General features: G+C 42.7%; 1 protein-coding gene across 1 annotated transcript in view; it reads left to right on the top strand.

The window, feature by feature from the left end:
• The first annotated feature begins 253 nt into the window (after positions 1–253).
• Positions 254–26,106, top strand: part of MCUB (mitochondrial calcium uniporter dominant negative subunit beta) — a 95,362-nt gene continuing 69,509 nt past the window's right edge. Inside the window, exon 1 of the mRNA XM_032859987.1 lies at positions 254–370. Within this exon, the coding sequence (XP_032715878.1) occupies positions 269–370 (102 nt within the window). The 5' untranslated portion in view covers positions 254–268. The remainder of the gene's footprint in view (positions 371–26,106) is intronic.

The raw sequence follows: 26,106 nt of genomic DNA, 5'->3' as shown, positions 1-26,106 counted from the left end.
GGGCAGCTCACCAACGCCCCTCCCGTTTTCCTCTTTTTTCGGTCGGAGGAGAGAAAACAGGCCGGCGCCGGGCGCGGACGGGAGCCGCGGGAAGTGGGACACACCCTCCCGTCAGCCCGCCCCCCGCCCGGCGGCGCGGCGCGGGGAGGCGGGGGCAGGCGCGAGGCGCGAGGCGCGGGGCGGGCTGCGCGCGTGGAGGGCGTCCGCTGCGAGCCTCCGGGCGCAGACGATGGCCGGCTGAGTCGTGCTAGAGCCGGAGCCGGGCAGGATGATGCTCCTGAGGGGCGCCCGGACGCCGCGCCCGCGGTTGCTGCCGACCCTGGGGCCCGGAGCCCGAGTGCATCCGCGGCCGCGAACGCCGTCGCCTCAGGTGAGACAGAGCCGGGCTCCGGGGCCCGGGGGCGCTGGAAAAGTTTGCGTCGGGCGACTTGGGCGGGAGCGAAAGCCGAGCGACCGGGAAGTTCCCGGCGTTTCGCTGGCCCTCCGGCTCCGCGCGCAGGGGGACCCGGACAAGTGGGCGCCCGGGCCGCAGACGTGGGTGTCCAGGTCCCCGGCACAGTCACGCCCCGGGGCCGAGGGAAGGCGAGGCCGGGGCGGCGAGGACGAGCATCACCTCCGCCAAGCTGGGGTGCGGGGACCGCAGGGCGGCGCCCCGGGGATTAGCAAAAGCTCTCCGGGAGGCGGTTTCTCCGCGGCTACAACGCGCTCGGGAGGAAGTTTTCAGAGTCACTTTGCCGTTGGCGTGGGTGGCGAGAGCGGCTGCGAAAACGACCGAGCACGGTGACTGTCCCGAGCGTGCACTGTGGTGGGAAAGTGAGATCTCCAGTCTGCAAGCCGCCGCCCCGCCCTTCTAAAGGGGGAGGAAAACTCGAGTTTTGTTCTGAGACGCGGTGAATCATGTGTGTGTGTCGGTGAGTAACAGCTGGCCCGACACAGTTGTGTTGTGGCCTGTGTGGAACCGTTGCTTGGAGGAGAGGGAAGAGAGTGGATGTGCCCTAGAAAAGACGGAGGTAGAGGGAAATGCGGCGTGCACCTCGGGTTGGGATAGAGCCCCACAGGATCCCTAACTGAGCCTGATGAGGAAGGACCGCCCATTAAAAAGAGCCTTCCAGGTGCGTGTGGTTGGGGAGTGCGTGGTTTCTGAGTTTTAGTTCTCAGCCCCGCTTCCCCCATTAGATTAGTTTCAGGTCGTTAAAGAGAAAAGTACGTTTATCTGTGCAGTTTGCAAGAAAAACAAAAGCCAGGCCATTATCTTGTCACTTTCACTTCCTGTTTTTTTTTCCCCCTCCAGCTATTTCAGGGCTTCGCAGTTTTGAGTGCTGGAGGAAATATTAAATACATATTTAAAATTCCTTCCCTGAGTGCTTGGGAGAGATCGAGGAAGGGCATTTTGCTACTAACACCCAGGAAAAGGAGCAGACTCCTTAAAATGATAGATTTAGTAGTAAATTGGAGAGCGGTGCTTCCCCTTTATGAAATTGTACTTTCTTAGAAAGTGTTACATTTCTTGGTCAGAAATATACCAAACAGTGAAACAGCCCAACACGAGGAGCCTCCTTGACTCTACCACCATTTAAACATAGATGACTGATTCTGTTTTCTGTTAAGTTCATTTAACATCCGGGGTAAAGTTGTTACAGAGCCCAAGGCTGGCAGCTCTTTCTCAAATTATCATCTCTAAGCCCCTTTCTCAGTATTTCCTGTTCCCACTGGGTGCCACTGCACCCCCAGCAGGAATGTGGATTCCCTTTAAAAAAAGAAAGGAAGAAAGAAAGAAAATGATACAGTGGGGATTATTAGGGTTAATCATAGGGGAAGAGTGGTAAGTACTTTGCCTCTAGGTAATCATCTCAAGCCTTACATTGGCTTGCTTCTAATTGGCAGATATTTGTTTTAAGTCTTGACTGTCCATGCTATTAAGTCAATTTACTGAACTTTAGAAGTGGAAATGCTTCCGTCATTTTACTTGCTTCATAAAAGACCTCTGAAAGAAGAAAGACAAGCCTGTGAGTTTGCTTCTTTATATGCCTGTTTGGAATCATACAATAAAGCAACTGACAGGGGCACCTGGATTCAGTCCTTAAGCTGCTGCCTTCGGCTCAAGTCATGATCCCAGCTTCGTAGGATCAAGTCCTGCATTGGGCTCCTTGCTCAGCGGGAAGCCTGCTTCTCCCCCTCCCACTCCCCCTGCTTGTGTTCCCTCTCTTGCTGTCTCTCTCTCTCTCTGGCAAATAAATAAATAAATAAGAAAAAAACTGACAGGTATCCTGGCCACTTAGGATTAAACCATTCTCTGCCAATCATATTAACTGGCCATAAGGACATTTTTTCATTCTAAAGTCTGTTTTGTGGTCTCTGCATTGGATATGAAGAGTCCTGTGACTAGAGAGAGTCATAAGAGATATGACTCTTGCCACATTCAGACCCCTAGCATCCATGAAAACAGGAAAAACACACTTAGCAAAACTGAAATTTGCAACCCCACAGCTCATAAAAATCTTAGCTTGCAAGGACTTGTCATTAATAATATCTCAGGTAAGCATTCCTAAATATATTTGACCTTTTCCGAAAGTACGGGTGTGCTTTACAGGAGGATTTGGTAATTTTAGAACATATACAGTTCTTATCCTTCATATGGTAGGTGAGTAACAGTCTGTCAGTATTTTGTGGGTGGAAAACGTTTGTCAACATGGATACGTTTGGTATACCGGGATTGTTTTTTAAATCTGGAAGCGTAAGCGAGCAAGAGCATGTTGTGTTACCTTTTGCCAAGGCATGACCGGGTGTCTAAGATCCCGTTCCAGTGTCAGCATCTCTGCCTGTCAGCAGCAGGCAGGCTGAGGCTGAGCGGTTGTCAGGGCATCCATGGCACCTGCTGGCCTTTCTGTTCTGCAGGACGCGGCTTTGAGTGATGATAGCATCTGGTGAATTATCGCTAGACAGAAAGCCCTTAAAATTGTGCCTTTCTTAATTTGGGTTTTCTGCTGCTTAGTTTGCGAAACTAACTCCCTGGTAGGATTTCAGGCCCCCCAGGACAGCATTTGAGTCCTTAAAGTTGTGTTTAAAACTTAAAAAAAATCAAGTGTGCTTTGCAGAGAAGTTTGGGTATGTGTGTTTTGTTTTGTTTTTAATATCTGGAAACAAAGCAATACATGTTTTCATCTCACCACCAAATGTTAATTTAGAAATTGTTTTTACCTTTTGAATTTAGGTCAGTCCCACTTGACACTTTCCTCCAATTCTACCTCTTGTGTTTGTAATTAGTGCACTGTATTCTGTAGTACTGGTTTCACAGCTCTCTCCCGAGGAAGGTGTTTAGTTGTACGTTGGAGTTTGTACTTAGACTATAGAAGACATTGGGGCAAAGTCATTCTAGACAAGTTTGTTAAATATTAAACATTACCATCTTCCCAGCGCTTAGGTATTAGTATTCGTGCTTGGTTTTTTATTTTTAGATTTTACTGTTCATTGCAATTTAACAAACACTACTAGTGCTGTTTTATGGCAGACTCCTATAAACTAGAAAACAATTTTGTATCTTGGCAGATAAATATTTGTGGAATGAGGTCCCTGTGAGACTAAGGTAGAAAACCTGAGGAAATCTTGGTTGATCTGATAGCTCTATAAACTAAATGTGTTTAGGTCATAGAATAGAAATGAGCAACTAATTTAGGTGATGGTGGGCGGTTGGGACATCTGAGTGCCACCTGGCCTTGCCGTCCCATTGTTCCCTGAACCAAGTCACTGGTCTGTTTGGGCATGTTGTACTCCCTGTTGTACAAGGAGACTTGTCTGATTGGTCCCCAAAGCCCTTTACATCTTGAAAATGGCTGTTTTATAGGGGCGCTTGGGCGGCTCAGTCAGTGAAGCGTCTGCCTTCAGCTCAGGTCATGATCCCAGGGTTCTGGGATCGAGCCTTGAGTTGGGCTCCCTGCTCGGCAGAGTCTGCTTCTCCCTCCCCCTTCCCCTACCATGCTCTATCTCTCTCACAAATAAATAAATAGAACCTTAAAAAAAGAGAGAATTGTTATTTTATGGGGCACCTGGGTTGCTCAGTTGGTTAAGCCTCTGCCTTTGGCTCAGGTCAAGGTCCCAGGGTCCTAGTATCAAGCTCCACTTTGGGCTCTCTGCTCTGCAGGGAGCCTGCTTCTCCCTCTCCTGTTCGCTCTGCTTGTGCTCGTCCTCTCTCTTTCTCTCTGTGAAATGAATAAATATTAAAAAAAAAAAAGAAAATTGTCATTGTGTAATTTTGCCAGGGAATGTAAATAGTATTGAATAAAGTATTGTCAGTTGTCGGAATGGTTGTCTTACTGGCTGAACAATCCTGTTGTATGATCTCAGGCTAGAGTGGCAGCTCTACCTTGTGGTTCCAGTAACTGTTTTCCCTTTGAAAAGGCATTGAAATTTATTTGATTGGGGAAGCATGTCAGAACAGATTAAGTCTCGCTCTGATACGTCTTTCTGTCATTAGCAGTGTTTTCATCTGTGAAATGTTGCTTATTCAAGAGTATCTAGCATTAGAGCCCTAAAACCATTACATAATAGACATTGTGAGCTAACCTGTGGGCTGAAAACCCATAGGTAATAAACAGTGTTATCTTAGCCATATTCCAGAAATATCTTCTTTTTAAAAAAAATCTCATTTAATTTACCACAGTATGAATTTTCCTGTTTTTTAAAAAACAAATACCAGTTCTGTGTTCTCTGAGCTGTATGGTTCGGACTGCATGGGATTCCTCGCCCAAATGTTCTCAATGAATTTTCCAGATTAGCATACCTTTTAAAAAACATGGTAGTCTGTTAAAAGGTACCCTTTAAGAGGACCCCCAGCAGAAATTGCTGTCTAGTCTTAGTATTCAAGTCTCTGTTTCTCCTGCCCAGATGCTGGGTTTATTGTACGGGCAGTGAAATGAATGCATGGCCAGGGCTGTTCTCCCTGTGCACTGGCTGCCAGAAAGCCTAGGGTCAGATTTTCAATCCACCTTTTAACAAATGTGAAATGATAAGCATTTTATGTGTTTGAATGAATGAAACTCACGGTTTCATCATCTCTACCTTCATTTTTATCTCCAGTCACATCCTCACCCATTTTTCTGAAGTTGTCTTTTAATGGGAAAATGTGGTGCATAAATAACATTTTGTTCTTGTTTTAAAGATTTTATCTATCTGAGAGGGCACAGGTGGGGGGCGGGGGAAGAGATAGAGGGAGAAGCAGGCTTCCCATTGAATAGGGAGCCTGATATGGGACCAGATCCCAAGACCCTGGGATTGTGATCTGAGCCAAAGGCAGACGCTTCACCAACAGAGCCACCCAGGTGCCTCCATAGATAAGGTTTTAAGAAATTAAAGAAATGAACTTTCGGTGTTTGCACAAGTATGTTCTAAGTAGTTAATTGCGAAAGTGTGGGAAACTAGCGTCTGTCTTTCCTGCAGTCTCCTAGGTGCTTCTTCGCCCATAGGAATTGGATATTGATTGGATTGAATTGATTGGATAATCAATAAATATTGATTGGACTGAATTGAGCTGCTGTAATAAATACTGATTGGATTGAATTGAGCTGCTAGAATCTAGATGCTGTGGTTTTCTCTTTTTGATTGAGTTGTAATTGACATGTATGGTTCTGTCTTAAATGAGGTGCTGAAGTTGTTTACTCGCCACCTTTTTTCCTTCTTACTGCTCTAACCTGTCCTAAATCTTATTTCTTTGCTACCTCAGCTATCCTTACCTTACTTGCAATCTAGTTTGGGTCAACTACCAAGGCCTAGAAATCTCTTTATTCTCAGTTTCCTATTCCATTAACTCCTAAATGGTGTTATGTGATTGTACGTGATTTTTACCTTAGATGCAGCTTCATTATAAAGGGAATAGAGAGCACTGCAGTCCAGGCTTTTGTTTGGCAGCTCTTTTGGGGATAATTAGATTTATATATATATATATATGTATATGTATACATATATATGTATAAATTATATATGTATTTTAATCAGAGAGAGAGAGTGTGCACGTGTGTGCGCACAAATGGGGAGGGGGTGGGTCGGGGGTGGGGTGGGGAGAAGCAGGCTCCCCACTGAGCAAGTAGCCCGATGTGGGACTTGATCGGAGGACCCTGGGATCATGACCTGAGCTGAAGGCAGATGCTCAATTGACTGAGCCACCCAGGCAGGGATAATTAGCTTTCTATTCAGGATTCACAATACTGGTGAGAAATGATGAATGAAATCTGCACTCTGAACAAAGTTTACTGAAGAGACTATCTCTCAGTAGATTTCAGGGCAAGAAATAGGGAGACATGGAAACAGCAACAAGGATGAAGCCGGAGTTGAAATGCCTATAGCCTGTGAGCAGAAACAAGAGACAGGGGATATTAAACCTCCTATCAAGAAATGGATAGGTGCACAAAGCTTTATTGTGGCAAACTTTAGGGAAGAAAAAGACTTCCTGATCGGCAAGGGTCATCCCCCAAGTAGGTGTTGGACCTGAGGGTCTTCTGGTACTTACTAGATGGAATAAATGGTTTATGACATTGCTGTGAACACAGTGGTAATCTCATTATATTTAATTCCACTGGGAACTCTGAATTGTTTTCTTGTAGGAATGCTTTTATAATGAACACATTGCTCAAATCACATTTCTGGAACTTGATGATTTAGCTTATTTTTAACCTCTTAGGCATAACGGTAAATAAATGTCCTGAATCTGGTTGGAGGAAGGAAGAAGTTGGTCTTTTTTGACAAACCCTTGTTCTTTTTCTGACCGCGTGGATGTGTGTGTTCATGTGTGGCTGTCTCTTGTTAAATATTTTGTTTTTGGTATGAGTTTCCCCAGTAGGCTGAGTAGGTTATTTGAAGAGAGGATTTTAAAAGGTGTTTGACGAATAACTGCTCTTTGCACCAGTAATGCAGCTGAAATATAAGTGTACATTTTTATTAGAGAGGCTGACAGTATTGTGACTATAAACCTGAAAATACATTGTTTTAGAAACTGTCTGCAAACATATCAACATAGCACTGGCTCTCTAAGCCCTTGCTGGAGGATATTTGTGATGACATTTTACAGTCTGATGACTCATTTTTGCAAGTCTGCTTTGAGAATGTTTCAAATAATATATAATAAAGCAATTTCCACTTTTCAGGGGAAAGTATGGTTTCTTTTGACCTTGTAAATTATCCTTTTATGGTTTGGTTATTCATGAAACCAAGGCAAGAAAGCTTTAAAACATAAACTACAGTTGATCCAGAAATCCAGTGGCCTTATCCCTTCTGTCCCACTTTGTACTTGGTGCCTTCCGTGTCCTGTAATTGGTGTCTGTGATGTTCCCTAGGTAGCATTGGACCCCCCCCCCCACATCACCCACCCTTCTTTATTCTCCTGAGTTCTGCACTTCCCCCAAGGCTGAATTCCAGTACCCATCGCCCGCTGCTGCAGATCCCCATTTTGCTGAGGTCCACAGGTCTGTGCCACCAGAAGTAACCACATTCTTTTCCCCCTCCCGCAGCACTTATGCATCCCACCATGTGTTCTAGCTCTGCACGTGTGGTTTTCCGAGCTGGATTCGCTCAGCACTTTGGGGTCAGAACTCTTTCTTCTCACCTCACATGGCCTCTGCCCTGCCCCAGTAGGTGCATAACATATGCTTGTCAGGTAGAGGGGGAGTGGACAGATGAGCAAGAACTAAATATCATACAGAGTTCCTTAACGGCGGCTCTCTTCAGGTCTTACCTTCTTGATTTCCTCCTCTTCACTTCACCCAGATGGGCACACCTGAAGCATTCTTCCCTACTGTTTGTGATATGAACCTTGAATAATTGAAGATTTTTTAAAAAGTTAATAAAAATAATCTTTATGTGTTGTATTTTCCATTAAAAGAAAGCAGCAATCTTAAATGACAGTTTGGTTAGATTTAATTAATACTTTTTTTTTTTTAAAGATTTATTTATTTGACACACACACACAGAGCACAAGCAGGAAGAGAGGCAGGCAGAGAGAAAGGGTGGGGAAAGCAGGCTTCCTGCTGAGCAGAGAGCCTGATTCAGGTCTTGATCCCAGGACCCTGAGATCATGACCTGAGCCGAAGGCAGAGGCTTAACCCACTGAGCCACCCAAGCGGCCCAGTTTGGGTTAGTTTTATTTCAGATAAGCTTTCAAATGGGGAGTTTTAAAGGATGTGATTAACATAATCTGATGAAGCATAAGTTAAGGAGAGCCTGGTGTGTAAGGGTGTGCGTTTTCTTGGCTGCTTTTTTTTTTTTTTTTCTTTTCTTGAGGGATATGACCTGCCACATTATAGTCATTCCAGGTGGGCAAGATAAATGATTTGGTATTTGTATATGTGTTGTAAAACAAGCACCACGATAGGTCTAGTGAACATCTGTCACCATACACAATTACAGAAGTTTTTTTTCTTGTGATGGGATCTTTTTTTAAGATTTACTCTCTTAAGGGCGCCTGGGTGGCTCAGTGGGTTAAAGCCTCTGCCTTTGGCTTGGGTCATGATCCCGGGCTCCTGGGATCGAGTCCCACATCAGGCTCCCTGCTCAGCGGGGAGCCTGCTTCCTCCTCTCTCTCTCTGCCTGCCTTTCTGCCTACTTGTGATCTCTGTCAAATAAATAAATAAAATCTTTAAAAAAAAAATTTACTCTTAGCAACTTTCAAATATGCAATACAATGTTATTAACTATAGTCGCCATGCTGTTCCCTGTGAGTTACTTCCCTCTGATATGTATTTTTATAACTGGAAGTCTGTATTTTTTGTCCATCTTCACCCATTTCTGGCAAGCACCCATCTGTTCTTTGTATCTATGAGCGTGGTTTTTTGTTTTTTGTTTTTTTTGTTTTTGTTTTTTCGACTCTACTTGGTATTTGTCTTTCTCCGTCTTACCTGTTTCACTTAGCGTAATGTCCTCAGGGTCCATCCATGTTACTGCAGATGGCAAGATTTCATTCTTTCTTATGGCTGGATAATATTCCATTGTGTGTACACACCACATTTTCTTTATCCATTCATCTGTCGATGTACACTTAGGTTGTTTTCTGTATCTTGGCTATTGTAAATAATGTTGCCGTGGACATGGGGGTGCATAGATCTCTTCAGGTTAGCGGTTTTGGGGTTTTTCTGGCTAAATACCCAGAAGTGGAATTGTTGAATCATACGGTAGTCCTGTTCTTAATTTTTTGAGGAATCTCCAGTTCTGTTTTCTACAGTGGCTACACCAGTTTACATTCCCACAAACTGTGCACAAGAGTTCCCTTTTCTTCACCTCCTTGTTGACACTTCTTTTTCAATAATAGTCTTCGCTGTTCTTAAAGTGTGGTGTTGATTTAGGAGGATTGTTTACATGTGAGTTCTAATTCTGTGGGAGAAGTAACCTGACCGGTGAAGACTTGGGTAAGGAGTGTTTAAGAAGCAGTGGTTCAGCACGAGCATTTAGTCCAGTGGGTTTATCTTGGGAGTTGCCATTAAACCATGGCTACCATCTGCCTTTAATCTGAATCCACTGTTAGAACGCAGCCTGTGTTTATACACTGTTTTTCCTTTTCCTTTCCCAAATCATTTTCTAAATGAATTTTCTATTATCTCTATGGTGAGAATAAGCTACAAAATTCAGCTTTTGCTGACATCAAAGGCCCAACAGTAACAAAAAACACAGTTTTTAAGCCAGTTTTTTCTCTCTAGGAAATAGTTCTGAGGTGAATTTTTTAGGTCAGCCCTAGCTCTGCTCCACACAGTCATTTTTTAGGTCAGCCCTAGCTCTGCTCACACAGTCATTCAGGGACCTTTTCCTCTGTCATCATCAGCATGTGGCTTCCAAAGTCAAAGGACTATGGGTTGTTCTGATTTGTTTTGTTTTTGTACTTGTAAAGTGTTAATAGGCGAGGTTGGTGATGTCACATAACACTCATGCTCACATTTGTTGAATATTTCATTGGCCATGTCAGATGGCTACATTTGGCTACAAGGGGCCTGGGAGAATGTAGTCCTGGCAGGGAGCCACAGTCTGGCTAAACTTTGATTAACGTGGAAGAAGAGAGATGGATTTCCAAAGACATTGAGCTGTTTCTGCTGCAGGCCCCTTGGCCAGAAACAGGAGAGTTTTGTATTTAGTGGGGACTGAATTTCCAAGGCTCTGTTGAACTTTTGTTTATATGTGTTCCTCAGCAATAGATGTTTTCAGGGAAGCTTGCTTTCTTTTTTTTTTTTTTTTTTTTTTTTTTAAATTTTTTTTTTTTTTAAAGATTTTATTTATTCATTTGACAGACAGAGATCACAAGTAGGCAGAGAGGCAGGCAGAGAGAGAGGAAGGGAAGCAGGCTCCCTGTTGAGCAGAGAGCCCGATGCGGGACTCGATCCCAGGACCCTGAGATCATGACCTGAGCCGAAGGCAGCGGCTTAACCCACTGAGCCACCCAGGCGCCCGGAAGCTTGCTTTCTTTCTGGAAAACTTAAAAAGGAAATGATGGCAATGCAGCATTTTTAATTTGGGCTAGAACAGGAACATTTGACACCTTGTTAGGTTCATTATAAGCTGCCCTCTGGGCTGAAGCTTAATAGGAAAGGGTGTAATCTCACTTGTACACTGTAAGGTAAGGAAGGGAAATAAGTTCTGATGGTTCAATTAGAAGCTGAAGCCAGAATTCAAATTTATTCAGTGATACTTGATAAAGAGGAAAGAAAAGTAGAAGATGCTGACAGTATGGTTTTAGGGAAGGACTTCTTTTAGAGGAATTGTGATGATTAGTAGGTAAAAATTATAAAAGTACTATGCATATCTAGGATATGAATTTAATTGCATTTTTTTAGGCTAGCCTGTTAGAAATATGGTCTAATAGAGGGATTTTTTTTAAAGAGCAATCTTAATTGGATACTTAGGATTGTTGAAAGTTGCTGTGTTTTAGGATGAAATATAGCTTAGTATATAACATATTGAGAATAATCCACTGTAATTGAAGTTATGTTCAGGAAGTGTTTTATTCATATGATCTTGTATAATGCCTCCTCATCATGTTATTTACTTAATCACCTTTCTTTGGCTTATACACTAGCTTTTTAATTTTAATTTGTCAGGCTTGGATATCACTGTTGATCATTTTTTTGGTTTGTTTTTTAAGTTTTATTTACTTAAAAGAAAAAAGTTTTATTTCAGTAATCTCTACACCCGGCATGGGGCTCGAACTCCTCACAGCCGGCTCTGAGATTGAGAGTGCCCTTCCGACTGAGCCAGCCGGGCACTCCCACTGTTAATCAGTCTTGAATGCATTACTTTGATTAATTTGGAGATAGAAGAAATATTTTCCTTTCCCATTGCTTTTCATGTCCTTTAGTGTAATTACTGTTTTATATCATGAAATGGCCAGATTGTAATACTCATGTGTGCCTTGAACTTGAACACTATATTTAATTATCCATGAAACATTAATAAGGCTTTAATGAAACAGCTGTAAGGGCTTATTATATATATATATATATATATATATATATATACATACACATATATAATATATAGTATACAATATGGATTATGTAGAAACACATGTAATTGGAAATACATAATACTACTATCACTGATCTGAACATATTATTAATGGTGCCTGTGCCTTAGCTCGGCATTGTTACAACATGAACGACCATCCTAGGTCCTGTGGAATTCGCTTTTTCTGGAGGCTTCTTACTCTCATTCCATATGGATTAATCTGGGCTTGGTAAGCATATATCAACCCTAGAAGAAAGCAAGTCTCTCTCAGTGGGGAAAAAGGTATGGGATGAGTGTGACTCCTTAGTGACTGAGGGAGAGTGGAACATCCCAATCCTGACAAGCTGTAGTCCTTTACATCGTGTCAGGGCTCACAGTCCGGCTGCGTCCTGCATCAGGGCATTAGGGTTCGTCTCTGAGTCAGTACATCAGGAGGGACACTAGCAAGCTACGGGGAGGGAGGTGCCTCCAGAAGATTAAGATGTTGGGGATTTCTACAGAAGATGATTAAAAGGGCCGGATATTCTTAATCTGGTGAAAAGAAGGCAAAGAAGAAGAAAATATTGGTGTTCACATATCTAAGAAGATTTGTGAAAGAAAGTTGTATTCTTATGTTGCTTTAGAATGAGGAAATCACACCTGAGATTGGGCAGACCAGGTGGGCAGAGCTCAGCTCCGTTTAAGAAACTATTTGTATCTATTCTGGCTGTTCATGAGAACAGACCTTTTACGTTCTAGAAGAACTTGGGCAGATGCCAAAGAAGATCTGCTCAGTGAACGCTGCAGACCAGAGCTAGGAAGCAGAGCCTCTTTTCCTCCTCCGGTTTCTCTCTAGTGCCCCCTACTGACAAAACTTTAGTGCCAACCAGCAGAGGAAAACTATTTAAAGGGCCCAGATCCATTTTCACAGAGAAGTCAAAAAGGATGAATTTGGAGCTTACTGGAAGTTGATAACCATCCCAGGCGGGATGAGGCACCTGTGCAGTACTGGAAAGTGACAGCTGCTCTCATGGGCATGGCCAACATGGTAAAGCCAAGGTGGGGTGGGAGACAAGAGGCCAGATCGTGGCTGGGGTTATTGGTTAAATGGGTGGTAATTTTGGGTACGATAGAGTGCTTATCGTTTAGATCAGACATCAAGGAAGCAGCACTTGACTGTTCCAGGAAACACAATCCAACCCACAGAGGGACAGATACAATGGCTTCAGAAAAAAAAGGAGACTTAAAAGTGCATGAAGAAGTTAGAGCAAAGGGTGGATGATTGAGAAGCCAGAAAGTAGGCTTGAGAAGAGTTTGTTGGGAACTGGTTCAGGTCAAGGTCAAAATGAGAGGTCAGCTGAGATGACCTGTACGGTTCCTTTCATTTTTAACGTTCTGTGAGGTCGCTTAGGTATTCCGTCTTTGATATCCCCTGCAAAGTTAGAAGCTGCTTAAGTCTGGAGATTGATAAACTTGGCTAAAAATTAATCAGTATCTCTTGTGTCCACTCCTCACAGTCTGTCTTTGCTACCAACAAAAACCTTTGGATTGTTAGAGTGTAATGAATATTTCGTTGTGGTGGTTTGTGTTGCGGCCCTTCATGTAACGTTCTTTCTGTAAAGGTTTGGTTTTAGGATGTTTGCTGTGAGTTCTTTTTTTTTTTTTTTTTTTTTTTTTAAAGATTTTATTTATTTATTTGACAGACAGAAATCACAAGCAGGCAGAGAGGCAGGCAGAGAGAGAGGAAGGGAAGCAGACTCCCTGCCGAGCAGAGAGCCCGATGCGGGGCTCGATCCCAGGACCCTGAGATCATGACCCGAGCCGAAGGCAGCGGCTTAACCCACTGAGCCACCCAGGCGCCCCTTTGCTGTGAGTTCTTGCCTGGAGGTCACCCACCCAGGTGTGCTGCTCATAACTGTTGTCAGTATGAGCTGAAGCACAGATCTTCTGCTAACAAGTGAAAGCTCTTTTTTTCCATATGAAATTCACTTTCATGAATCCAGGCAGTTTCATTTAATTAGTTTATTCCATTTAGTGGGACTGTGCCACGTTTAATTAGTGAAGTCTGAAATTATGCCGGTGACTAAGCATTGTCATCAGCAGTTGTTGTTATGCCTGCAATTGTATGAAAACATCCAAGTCTGACCTCTCGGAGAGAAGTTCTATTACTTGAATGTACCTTTGAACTTAAATTGGATGAAATATCTTAATACTGTATTTATAATTCTTATTTTTTATTTTTATTTAAAAAAATACTTATTTACTTGAGAGAGAGACACAGCGAGAGAGGGAACACAAGCAAGGGGAGTGAAGAAGGAGAAGCAGGCTTCCCACTGAGCAGGGAGCCTGATTCGGGGCTTGATCCCAGGACCCTGGGATCATGACCTGAGCTGAAGGCAGCCGCTTAACAACTGAGCACCCAGGCACCCCTAATTCTGCTTATTTTAAACTATTAGATAGACATTAGAAAAGGTTTTTCACAGGCCCAACAGTGAGTGTTAAAATGATTTTAACATAGCAATGTATTGGTTTTGAAACTTCAGAAAACATCTTTGTAGTCTCTGCTAGTCATCTTTTTCAGGTGTCTTCCCTGCTCTTATTGGACATCTTAGTGGGACATGACTTGCCTTCAGCTGGTCACCTGACCCAGGAATTTGGAATGGGGTTTAGGGTTGCCATCCCTGTTGGCTGCTCTTTTGAATAGTGGAATTGTTCACTTGGAGGTGGACTTCTATGTTGTGGACTAGGAAGCAGTGAAAATCATTTCGTAGTGATAAAGCAGAATGACACTGACATGTAGAGAAAAGAAGAAATGAAATACGGGTTAAGAGGACTTACCAGCCTCATCATGACACTCCAGTCCCTGGTTCTTTCCCAGGGTGTAATTATATCCTTCCACTGAGTCTCCGTGAGAGATGTCCCTTAGCCCTTAGACTAAATTCCCTCCTTGCTTAAGCTAAGTTAAGTAGATGTTTGTTCTTTTCATCCAAATAGCACATACATGCGTGAAGATCATTCAGACTTATTTTTAGAAAATCCGCTAAGATCTCAGGAGAGAAATGGGTAAAGGGCATAAGTCATTCTCAGAAAAGGAAGTTAAAAATGCCTAATAAACATATGAAAAATAATAAGCGTCACTGATAATCAAATAAGATTAAAAACAGGGGCACCTGGGTGGCTCAGTGGGTTAAAGCCTCTGCCTTCGGCTCAGGTCATGATCCCAGGGTCCTGGGATCAAGCCCCGCATCAGGCTCTCTACTCAGCTTGGAGCCTGCTTCCCCCTCTCTCTCTGCCTGCCTCTCTGCCTACTTGTGATCTCTGTCAAATAAATAAATAAAATCTTTAAAAAGAAAGAGTAAAAACAACGGGCAGGGATACATTTTCTCCCCTTTTTTTTAACCTATCGAATTGGCAGAGAAAAACAATACTCGAAGTGTAAAGCATGTCATGATGTAGAACTGATGTGGATTGCTAGTCAGTGTAAAGTGATTGTGTAATTCAGAATCCCAACAGGAAACAGATGGCTCAGTCAGATAAGGATAATCAGAAGAGAGTTTATCCAGAAAGGACTGTTCATAGAGGTGTGGATACAGGGGAACAGCCAGAGATGGGAAGTAAGCCTGGGCTGGTAGCGGGGGGGGGGGGGGGGGGGGGGGGGGGGGGGGTGTCAGGGAACGTGGACCCAAGACCACCTTGAGGGGAGTAGGAACCACCCCTTAGTTGAAGGACCCAGCCAGATAGTCACTCATAAATTATTTCCTTATTGTCCCTTTAAACATTAATATTCATTGAAACTGGAATTGCAAAATTCTGTCTTTCTGGTCCAGCTGAGACTTCAGGTGCTTCAGTAAATCATTTTTAATGAAGAAGCTGATGTTTTTCAAAGTCTAGCCTCTAGGTTTGTTTTCTTTTTTCTGCCAGCTGTTATTGGAGTCCATGCTCCTTTTTTTTTTTTTTTTTTTTTGGTTGATAATCTGTGTGATGATGGCTAATACCTAGCCTGCACTAGACACTGCCGTCAGCTCTTTCCTCACTATTTCATGTAGTCCCCCGTACTGGTGTCCCGGGAGATGGTGTCCCTGTGCCCCCTGTTTACTGATCACTGGAGGCAGCAACTGAGGCTTGAACCTGACCTGTGGCTTCTCAGGCTTACGCCCCCCCCCAGCAGCCACTGCTTTATTGTTGAGGAAAGTTTTCTCTCACTTTGAAAAAAGAAAATTATAAGGGAGCATTTTTTCAGGTTTTGGTTATGCTGATTCAGTTGAAGAAGAGCTTCTGACATTGCTAAAATGTGATTGTTTCATAGTCTGAAATGGATATTTGAATTTTATAAGAGCTGTGAGATTAAATTTTGAAGTGTACCACAAAGTTGACCCAGCTGTACCAGTTTCATATGGAAACTTATTTATAGTGAAGAGGTATGTTTTCTAAAACCCTTTTTTAAAGGTTTCCAAGTAAATACATTGGAAGTGTATTCCAATACATTTCGTTGAAATAAAGCTCCAATGAAATTGCTTTTTTTTCCCTCCAAAAGAAGCAGTTGGCTTTCAAAAGAGGAAATTAACATTTATTAATTAAAAGAGACTTCAATTGTTCAAACTCAGTCAGTGGTCAGTTGTGAGTTCAGATAATCCAAGAACGTTGTGAGTTCAGATAATCCAAGAACTTTGAAAGACAATTTGGGTCTGCATACTATTTTGTAGCAAGATTACAGCAAAATCAGAGTTAGTTTGTATATAGCTGTCTCCTGTCACTTAAAATCTATCCACATCTCCCCGCCCCCAACCAACGATAGTCCAGTGTCTTTTTTTTTTTTTAAGATTTTATTTATTTATTTGATAGAGAGAGACACAGAGAGAGAGAGGGAACACAAGCAAGGGGAGTGGGAGAGGGAGAAGCAGGCATCCCGCTAAGCAGGGAACCCGATGTGGGGCTTGATCCCAGGACCCTGGGATCACGATCCAAGCCAAAGGCATCTGCTCACCGGCTGAGCCATCCCAGCGCTGCAGGCCAGTGTCTTTTTAAAAAATTTTTAAAGATTTTTATTTGTTTGACAGAGAGAGGGCGTGAGCACGCATAAGCAAGGGGGACGGGGAGAGGGAGAGGGGGAAGCAGGCTGCCCACTGAGCAGGGAGCCCGACGACGTGGGGCTTGGTCCCAGGACCACAAGATCATGACCTGAGCCTGAGGCAAATGCTTAACCAACTGAGCCACCCAGGTGTCCCGAAAATAGTCCAGTGTCTTAAATTTTAAAGTTATTCCCTTAAGTGATCATAAAATAATACTTAGTAATATAGTTCTGGAACTCTGAAGATGGTTGATATATGAAAATTTGATAAAATCATTAAGAATAACTTACTGCCTAAAAGTTTAAAAAGTAGTTTCTGTACATATGATCTTATGTTATCTCTCTATAACCTTGTCATGTGGATAATACTTTTTTTTTTTTTTTTTTGGTGGATAATACTTTTATAAACGGGAACACTAAGGCCCAGAAAAGTTAAGTAAATTATTCACATAATTAAATCCGGGTCCTCTGATGATGAATCCTACTTTTTTTTTTTTTTTTTAAGATTTTATTTGAGAGAGCACGTGCAAGAGAGCATGAGTTGGAGGAAGGGGCAAAAGCAGAGGGAGAGGGAGAAGCAGACTCCCTGCTGAGCAGGGAGCCCAATCCGGGAATGCGGGGCTCAATCCCAGGACCCCAGGATCATGACCTGAGCTGAAGGCAGACGCTTAACTGACTGAGCCACCCAGGTGCCTTGAACCCCGTACTTTTAACAAACTCCTGCTATGCCCTAGTTTTCTTCTTTCTTTTGGAGCACAAAAATAATAAAATAGACTTGGGCAAACCCAAGATTAATCCCAAAAAAGGAATTCTCTTTCTGGATAGTAAAAATGAACAGGACAAGTACCAAGAAAAAGCAGCTTATTGTTAGAAGCTCCCCGGATGTTCATATCCCAGCTTCCTTCATTTGTATATGCAGATCAGACCCCTCTGCCTCCTGCTTCCAGCCTTCCTTGACAAGCTCTGTTCCTTTGTCACAGGTGTTCACTTCTGTAGGTAGGATGCCACTTGAGCCTTGCTTCCATTGTTTTTATTGATGTTGATGATAGCATTTGCACTTGATCAGTTAGACTGCATGCTCTCTGAAGTCTGGGACCTCGTGTGACACCTCTGTACTTTGAAGTGCATAGTTCTGGCCAGGTTGATTTCTGGTTTTTCCTCTCCGGCATATCTGAGTGGTAGGGACTCTAGTTAAACCTCACATTTAAGGCAAAGCAGACTTTGTACTTGCTTAAGGGTGCTGCATCTAAGAGGTGGCATTTACCTTGCAGATGTCAAACGCGGGTACATTTTGATGTTTTTCTGACAAGTGGCCATTAATGTCTAGGAAGGGAAGCTGCCTTTTAAACTCCCTTGAGGGCAGCTGTGGGTCAGTGCAAAAATCCTGACCACTGCCGCACAGAGGACATTTGTATTACAGTTGGCTTTGAGTTTTTTCAGAGATTCAGTCAAACTTGAAGTCTGGCTGAAAATGGCAGTTAGGGGACAGAAGAAATAACTAAATTCCTGTAAAGGAAGGTAACAAGGTTTGAAGATTACTTTTACAACAGGCTTGAAACAAACGTTTATAGGAAATGAGAGTATCCTCTTAAAAGGTAGTTACAGATTTAATAGGAAACAGTGATTAAATGACTAATATATTAAGCTGTGTTCTGAGTGTTGCCTAATTACTGAGATCATAACCTTAACTTTTTCTAAGAAAGGCGCTCATGTAAAAATAGATACCAGCCTATGCTGGAGGCTTTGTAAACAAATTGAATTCAGAAGTATTTAGTTGTTTTCTCCAACATTTCAAATAGTAATTTTGATACCTTTATTGTACTGAAAAAAATTAATCCAGTAGAAATGAAAACTTGTTTGCTAGTTCGGTTGGTGGATTTGACAAAATTAGGATGTCTGAGTGGCTCAGATGGTTGGATGTCTGCCTTTGGCTCAGGTCATGGTCCTGGGGTTCCAGGATGGAGCCCTACATCCTGCTCCCTGCTTGGCGGGAAGCCTGCTTCTCCCTCTCCCTCTGTAGCTCCTGCTTCTTGTGCTCTCTCTCTCTCTCTGTCAAATAAATAAATAAAATCTTAAAAAATATATAAAAAAAAGATTTGACGTAATTCGAAGCTAAATCCTATGGGGTTCGTGCCCATAATGTGGTCTAAAATACAGAAACCTTAAAGAGTTACATCGATCTCCAAGGGACAGATCTAGAAAGGTTCATTTGTCATTTAAGGAATTAGTTTTTAAAAACTACGGACTTTAGCAGTAACCTTCACCTTCCCAGTTGTAGATGCCAAATCACAGCTTCGTGATGATCTCTTTACCACAACCTCCTAATGGAAAGATAAGGTAGGATTGTGGCCCAACTGGCAAGAACACATCTTTAAAATATATCCTCTGTTTCTCATCTTTAAAAACATTCATGCTGAAGGGGGTGCCTGGGTGGCTCAGTGGGTTAAAGCCTCTGCCTTCGGCTCAAGTCATGATCCCAGGGTCCTGGGATGGAGCCCCACATCGGGCTCTCTGCTTAGCGGGGAGCCTGCTTCCTCCCCTCTTTCTCTCTGCCTGCCTCTCTGCCTACTTGTGATCTCTATCAAATAAATAAATAAAATCTTAAAAAAAACAACAACAAACCATTCATGCTAAAGGGTGGCACACCAAAGTGAGGGTGAAATGTTGTAGTCAGTAGATGTGTTTCTCCTTTTCCTGTGGTGATGCAAATCACCAGGTAACTCCCTCTGTTGCTTTGCGCTGCGGGCAAGAGACTGGGTGGGTCTGCCTTGAGGAGCTGGGCATTTGAGTCACTGAATTCAGTTATGTTTTTCTTTGTCAGCTAAACAGGCATTTATGTTTTCTTTTGAGTTTTTGAGGTTTGTACTCTGATGCTGCGGTCGTCAGCTTTTAGAAGGGTTTAAAGTGGTCAAGTGAAAGAAAATCTTTTTTTTTTTTTTTTTTAAGAATTTAGAGATCACAAGTAGGCAGAGAGGCAGGCAGAGAGAGGAGGAAGCAGGCTCCCCGCCAAGCAGAGAGCCCGATGTGGGGCTCCATCCCAGGACCCTGGGATCATGACCTGAGGCGAAGGCAGAGGCTTTAACCCACTGAGCCACCCAGGCACTCCAGAAAATCTTGTTTTATCTCCCGTCACTGTCTCTTGAAGATCGTGTCTATTGCTTTTTATCCCTTATGAAGGGTTACATTTCTTAGTACAAACAGAACTTCCTCTCCCAACAAACTGATGCCTTTTTGCCAGGAGTAAGTGCTAATAATTCAGTCAGCCTGACGTTTTTTCCTGTCATGCCTCAGAGATGTTAGAAGGGCTGTGTTTTATGTCTCATTATTGATAGCTTTCCATAGCCCATACCATCAATTCTCAGCTTTTATTTTTTAAAAAATGATTTAAAAAATTTTTAAAGTAATCTTGGTCCTCACCTGGGGCTTAACTTACAGCGCAGAGATCATGAGTCACATTCTCTACGTCTTGAGCCAGCCAGTGCCCCTCAGCTTTTCTAGCACTTGTTTTATAAATCGTCTGTCGTTGATGGTGGGGAACGGAATGCAGTATAAAGAATAAGCAATAAATTGACTAATCATGTCCATGCAATATGATTTTTTCATGGAATCTGATAAACTATTTTTGACATTCATTTGGAAAAGAATAGAATAGTCAGAATTTAAAAAAACAAGAAGGGACTTGTCCTAACAGATGTCATTTAAGACTAGCATAATTAAGACAGTGTTGTATTGATTCAGGAATATCTAAATGGATAGGGAATAGATGATAGAGAAATAGACTATCAGTGGGAATTGAGTATATTGTAAACGTGGCATTTCAGAACACTATGGAAAGGGTAGATTATTTGTTCAGTGATTTGGGGGCAATTGATTATCCATTTGGAAAAATAAGTGTAAATTTGTATTTCATATGTTCATAAAATTTCATATGATTTGACTAGGTCAAGATGAAAAACTTTGGAAGTACTAGAAGAAAATATAGGAGAATATAATCTTAATTGCGAGGTATAAATGAAAAATTGGTAAATTTCATGTTAAATATACCAAAGTAATCAGTTTTTTAAAAGATTTGTGAAGTTATTAGTGTATTAGTGACACTCTTAAAATGACGTCATTCTTAATCTCTTTTCAGTGTAACAGAATTCATTGTTTATGCACTACACCCAGTGCTCCGTGCAATACGTGCCCTCCATAATACCCACCACCTGGCTTCCCCAACCTCCCACCCCCCGCCCCTTCAAAACCTTCAGATTGTTTTTCAGAGTCCATAGTCTTCATGGTTCATGACATCATTTTTAATAGTTGCATAATATTCCACAGTACCGCTTTATCATTGTACAGTGGACATTTTTTTTTTTAAGATTTTATTTATTTATTTGACAGAGATCACGAGTAGGTAGAGAGGCAGGCAGAGAGAGAGAGAGAGGAGGAAGCAGGCTTCCCACTGAGCAGAGAGCCCAACTCAGGGCTTGATCCCAGGAGCCTGGGATCATGACCTGAGCTGAAGGCAGAGGCTTTAACCCACTGAGCCACCCAGGCGCCCCTATAGTGGACATTCTTAGTTACATTTCTTTTCTTTCTTTTTTTTCTTTAAGATTTTATTTTTTTATTTATTTGTCAGAGAGAGACAGTGTGAGCGCACAAGCAGGCAGAGTGGCAGGCAGAGGCGGAGAGAGAAGCAGGCTCCCTGCTCAGCAAGGAGCCTGATGCAGGACTCAATCCAGGACCCTGGGATCATGACCTGAGCTGAAGGCAGTGGCTTAACTGACTGAGTCACCAAGGTGCCCCCTTAGTTACATTTCTTAAACCATTGAACGAATTTATGTTTTCTAAAAGATGGTCCTCTGAGCTGTGTTCAGATAATCTAGGAAAAACATTAAATTAGAAGACCCTCTTTGTCCAGATACCTTTCTGTCTTGCAATTTCGCATTTGATACTCTGATTGGGTTAAAACATGCCCTTTTACATTTGTTCTTTTAAAAAAGTGACATTTCAAAGTTACATTTTAACATTGCTCTATTAATTTGTTTGCTTTTAGAATTCTCTTGTGACCAGTGTATTTGCTCCTTTGTTTTTTATTTGTGACTACTGAGCTAAACTGTCCAGCAAGGTATAAACAACTTAGAATGAAAAGACTTTCATATTTAGATAGTAGAACTTTCTCTTCAAGACCTGTGTTTGGGTGAAAGCCAATATAGAAACCAGATGCAGCACACACACCTGAGGGAAATGGTGTTGGTGTTCCAGGCTCAGGTCTGACTGGACTGCCTCTGGCCATCCCCACCAGGTCTGTGGGCGTACCTCTGCACATTGCTTGGAACATGCTTTGACAACCACTGATAGCAGCAGTGTTAGGTGAAAAGGCACAAGGGCGTATGGTTTAGAGTAATGGTGTTAGTGAGGTTCTTAGGATTTAAGGGCTGGTCTCCTTTAAAGGGAATGCATTGTGCTTTTTGAAGTTATTTTTGTGTGGCCATGTTGGCATGCCTGAGTTTGTTCATTCATTCATTCATTCATTCATTCAAGGGGGGAGAGCATGTGTTCAGGCAGAGGGAGCAGCAGGCAGAGGGAGAGGGAGAAGCAGACTCACTGCTGAGGAGGGAGCCCGATGTGGGGCTCCATCCCAGGACCCCAGGATCATGATCAGAGCTGAAGGCAGATGCTTAATTAACTGAGCCACCAGGCACCGCCCCCCCCAACCATGTTGGCATTCCTCTAACCATCCTCCACTTGACAGCTGCTGATGCCCTCATCAGTTTCTCTGGAAGGTGGAGCCTAAAGTACAAAAGATTTTTAGACACTTCTTTTGCCTCAAGGTGAAGGCCATGCCTGGCCCCGCAAGTTATGAACCTCCTGGTGTGACAGTGTTTGTCAGAGGGCAGGGCTGGGCCCACATGACTCCTTTGTCTCCACATGCCTGTACTTCCCTCCCCTCTGGAAATAACTTCCACGGGAGTGTGTGCAGAGAAACTGTGGAGTGGATTGCTCTCATGCAGGATGCGCTGGCAGCTTCCAGAAGCCTTTCCTTCTCTGCAGACACAGCCCCCGAGGAGGCTACCTCTGCTCTCACCCCACTTGCTCTAGTTTAAAGACGTAGATGCAGCCCCTAAGTTTTTACGTATTGGGGGCAGAGTTCTAGTCTTCATTTTAGTCATCATCTCCTGTTCTTGGATGTGCAAACCGAGACATAGATACATTCTGGTGGTTTTTTTTTCTTAAGATTTTATTTTACAGAGAGGAGAGAGGGAACACAAGCAGGGGGAGTGGGGGAGGGAGAGGCAGGTTTCCCACTGAGTGGGGACCCTGACTTGGAGCTCAATCCCCAGACCCCAGGACCATGACCTGAGCCGGGCAGCTGCTTAATGACTAAGCCACCCAGGCGCCTCTAGACTCTGGTATTGAGTCTCTTCCCTGCTGTTGCTCAGATTAATTTCTGAGTGAGCTTTAATGGATGGTTACTGAAATGGGCTCCTCATGATGGTGTTTTCCTTTCTTTTAGTTCTGCTGATCATTAAGGTTTATGAGGGGAGGGATAAAGTCCCTTTTGTACCCCCAGGGCCTGGCATAGCGCCTGGCACCAGACTGACTTTGACCATCTCCATGGCCATGTGGGCATCCCATTTCTTGTTGTCATGGCCGTTATTCAGAAGTACCTCATCTTAGCTTAGATGAAAATGCTGGGAAGGTCTTGGGTTTCTTCCCTTTTGTTCATGCAGATCCAAAAAAGTTACCATCAACCAGTTTATCTGGTGGTAGACGACTCCTTACACTGTTTCTTTTTTTCTCTTTAATTAGAAGTACCCCTCAGTTAAGACAAATTCATATCTACTTCCTGTTTCATTTTTGCTCTTTTGTGAGAAGGGCCTAGTCTTAAAAGATTTCCTATTGGAAGGCTGTTGGAATTAGGATAGGAATAATACCACGGCTTTTTTCTCTGAGTTCTAAGAGTAAGTAACCCTTGATCCTCAGTTTCTTTAACTATAAAAAGACTTGAGAGATCTATAAAAATGAGGGTACCTTTGAAAATGTTTTAGGAACAGCAGGGTACCTCAATTGTTGCCCATAATTGACTTCCTATTGCTTTTGTTTCTTTAAAGTTTAAGTCCTTTCTACACCAGTTCTACAATATTTTTTGATTAGAGCATTGAAAACTATATCTAATGCAATTTCCATGTTTTATGGACTTTAAAAATTGAGCTCCTTTTTCATTAGAAAGTTCTTATAAAGAGTAGGGGCAAAAACCCAGGGGCGCCTGGGTGGCCCAGTCATTGGGCTTCTGCCTTTGGCTTGGGTCATGATTGAGGGTCCTGGAATTGAGCCCTGCATCAGGCTCCCTGGTTGGTGGGAGGCCTGCTTCCCCCTCTCTCACTCCCCATGCTTGTGTTTCCTCTCTCACTGTGTCTCTCTCTGTCAAATAAATAAATAAAAATAAATAATAAAGAAATACATAATTTATTTTAAAAAACCGATTTTTTTTTTTTTGACGGAGATCACAAGTAGGCAGAGAGGCAGGCAGAGAGAGAGGAGGAAGCAGGCTCCCCGCTGAGCAGAGAGCCCCATGTGGGGCTCTATCCCAAGACCCTGGGACCATGACCTGAGCCGAAGACGGAGGCTTTAACCCACTGAGCCACCCAAGCGCCCCATAAAAAAAATGATTTTTAAAATTTAGGTTTTTTTAATAGATTCGTATGTGCATGCATTAAGTCAGATAGCTATAAAGTTGCTATGAAAAGCAAGCTTTCATCACTATCTACAAGCAAGCACTCACAACAACTCTTTTAGCTGATAGGTTTTGCTGCCCTTCGTTGCTCTAAAAGATGGGCCTTGTTGCTGTCACTTGGTACTTGTTTTAGGTATTTTTAGAAGGAGGATGGAGCTCTTCTTACTGCTGCCTGTGCCTTCTTGTCTCTCCACTCTATCTCAAAAGCTGTAATCTTAGCTCAGTGTTTGGGCTTCCCTTGTGCACCGGTGAATGCTCTCCACGGGGGAGCCATGTAGAAAACTGATCACTTCTTTTCTCTGCAAGGTCAGTCTTGCCCTCAGTGTAAGATTGTTTTTCCACATACAAGTGTGCATATACACACATTTGCACTTGATTGTCTTTGTACCACTCAGTAATTCAATCTGGGACTTCCCTTCAGTTGTGTAAATCTCACAGCTTCAAGCTCCTTCCACATCCTTTCAGTGGTTTCTTTTTGAGACACTCTTTCCTGGAGTTGCTGCCCTCCTCGTCTGTTTGCTCAGCTGCTACCTATGATCTCCACGCCTACCCCTACCCCCGTTGTTCTCTGGTGTTGGGTCCTCAATCAGTAGAGAGCACCTTTTCTAGTAGGTTTGGGGGAGGGGTATGATACAGGTTGGTAGAGGAATGATACAGGTTGTCAAGATAACGTGGGGTAGTTTCATTGGGTTGGCTGAGTATTGAACTCTAGGTGAGGAGAGCGTTTTCCTTGGAATTTCGGAGCCATTGCTCATTCTATTTTAGCTTCTGGTGTTAAGCCCAGTGCCATTCTGATTCTCAATCCTCAGTATGAAACCATTTTTTTTTTTTTTTTTTTTTTGGTTTTCTGGAAGCTTACGTAGGGCCGTTTCTTTGCGCTATGAGGAAATTTGATGTTCAGAGAGTTCATAAAGATGGGCCCGTGGGTATCTATGTCTTCCGTCATTGCCCTGGCTACTTAGTAGGCCCTCTTGATCTGAAAACTTGTGTCCTTTAGCTCTGGAAATTGTTTTCGTTGATGATTTTCTCCATTCTTTTCTCTATTCCTCTCTGTAATTGAACTTGTTATAAGTTTTCTTCACTTAGATATTGGATCAGTCCTCTGCTTTTCTAATCTTTCCTCAGTTTCCATTTCTTGGTCTTTTGTTTCTACTTCCTAGGAGATTTTCTTGATCTTTTAAGTGTTCTTTTGACGTTTTCTTCTTCTCTTGTTGAATTCTGTATTTTCTAAGAACTCTCACTTGCTAAATTCCCTCCCTTAAAAAAAATGACATCTTGTTCTTGCTTTCTGGATGTATTGTCTTATCTCTGAAGATATTAGCATGAGGTTTTATTATCTTCTTCCTGCCTCCTCCCTGTGTACTTCACATTGCTTGTGGTGGTGTTCCCGCTTTCATATTAGGGGTGTGGTACTAAAATAGCTGATAGGAACCTGTGCAGTTAGGTGGAGTTTATCTAACATGGTCAACACACTTTTCAGTACAAATGCACAATCCCTTTATCTGCAGTTCCAAAATCTTAAGTTCAAAGTGCCAATATCAGTAGGAATGCATAGATTCTGATTTTAATAAATGGGTTATAATCTCTTACTATCATTATTTATTATGCTCAAATTTTGCCAGTGGGAGTCCAGTCTGACCTTTGCAATTCCCTATCAATTCCCTATCAATTCTTTGAGCAGTTCCTTTGTGGTGCAGCAAGATGGTCCAAGGCTCATTTTGTATTTTTTTCTGCCCTAACGTAAGAGTTAGCTTTTTCTCCAAAGAGCCCAAGTTTCTTTTAGTGGCTGATGGTATTTAAACACTAAGATCTGGTGGCTAGGCATGTTCCTAGGTACCATTGTAGCACTATCTCAGAAAACCAAGCGAGT

Source organism: Lontra canadensis, unplaced genomic scaffold (assembly GCF_010015895.1).
Source record: "Lontra canadensis isolate GAN:19392208 unplaced genomic scaffold, GSC_riverotter_1.0 scaffold1, whole genome shotgun sequence".
Classification (NCBI taxonomy): domain Eukaryota; kingdom Metazoa; phylum Chordata; class Mammalia; order Carnivora; family Mustelidae; genus Lontra; species Lontra canadensis.
Note: the sequence above shows the minus strand (reverse complement) of the source record. Positions and strands in the feature narration are given on the sequence as shown.